This window comes from Eimeria mitis, genomic scaffold (assembly GCF_000499745.2).
Source record: "Eimeria mitis Houghton genomic scaffold, Emh_scaff4458, whole genome shotgun sequence".
In the NCBI taxonomy this organism is placed as follows: domain Eukaryota; phylum Apicomplexa; class Conoidasida; order Eucoccidiorida; family Eimeriidae; genus Eimeria; species Eimeria mitis.
In genome coordinates, this window is record NW_013572773.1 from 1039 (window position 1) to 2192 (window position 1154).

At 56.5% G+C, this 1154-nt stretch overlaps 1 protein-coding gene across 1 annotated transcript in view; it reads right to left on the minus strand.

Moving 5' to 3' along the window:
* Positions 1 to 92: 92 nt before the first annotated feature.
* EMH_0075320 (uncharacterized protein) overlaps positions 93 to 1154 on the minus strand; it is a gene marked incomplete at both ends in the record, with an annotated part of 3668 nt that continues 2606 nt past the window's right edge. Inside the window, one exon of the mRNA XM_013499578.1 lies at positions 93 to 1137. Coding sequence (XP_013355032.1) covers positions 93 to 1137 — 1045 coding nt within the window. The remainder of the gene's footprint in view (positions 1138 to 1154) is intronic.

Sequence of the window (1154 nt, forward strand, 5' to 3'; positions counted from 1 at the left end):
TTATTCGATTTAAACTGCTGCTGCTATTGCTGCTGCTGTTGCTGCTGCTGCTGCTGCTGCAGCAGCAGCTGCGGTGTCTACGCATCTCCTATTCAGGCATCAGCAGCAATGAGAGGGCGTTGCATCTCCCCATGCTGCGGGTTGCTGCTGCTGCTGCTGCTGCTGCTGCTGCTGCTGCCTGGTAGGGGAGAGGACCTCAGGCCCCCTCTCCGTCGCTGCTGCAGCACGAAGACAACGAAGACAGCAGCAAGCAGCAGCGCAGCAGCAGCAATACCCAGAACCAGACCACTGGACCCATCGCTAGCTGAGAGCTCCCCGTCCTCAGCCTTGCTGCTGCTGCTGCTGCTGTTGCTGCTGCTGCTGCTGTTGTTTTCAGTTTCTCCTGCTGCTGCTGCTTCTGCTGCTGCTGCTTCGTCTGTAGTTCCTGTCTCTGTGCTGCTGCTGCTGCTGCTGCTGCTGCTCCCCAGCTTAAACCATTGCCGCCATCCTGCTGCTTTTGCTTCTGTGTGTTGCTCTTCTGCTGCAGTGTCTTTCTCTGCTGCTGCATCAGCAGCAGCAGCAGCAGCAGGAGCAGCAGCAGCAGCAGCATCAGAAGGGGAACCACCAAAGAGAGACTCTAAGAAGCTGCGGCCTGCTGGTGCAGCTGTGGTGGTTGTGGTGGTGGGGTTGTTGTTATTGAACATAAAGAAAGAGAGAAAACCACTCCCCTCCTGCTGCTGCTGCTGCTGCTGCTGCTGCTGCTGCTGCTGCTGCTCTGCTGCTTCTTCTGTCTTGCGTCCTAATCGCTTTATAAAGGCCCCCCAGGAGGATCCAGCAGCAGCAGCATCAGCAGCATCATCAGCAACAGCAACAGCAGTTGTTGTGGTGGTTGTGGTTGTTGTTGTTGTTGTTGTTTCTGCTGCTGCTGCTGCTGCTGCTGCTTCTCTAAGCTTTGCTGCAGCAGGAGTACCCCCCTTTACCTTACCCGAGCTGTCTATACACCCGGGGATCGTCGTCTCCAGCCACTCAGCCTTGCATGCAGCGTAGCAGTTTCTTTTGCTGCTATATTCATACGAGCTCAGCCCCTTCATCTGCTGCTGCAGCAGCTGCTGCTGCTGCTTCTTCTGCTGCTGCTGCTGGTTCTGCTGCTGCTGCTGGCTCGCTCGTAGAGAAAC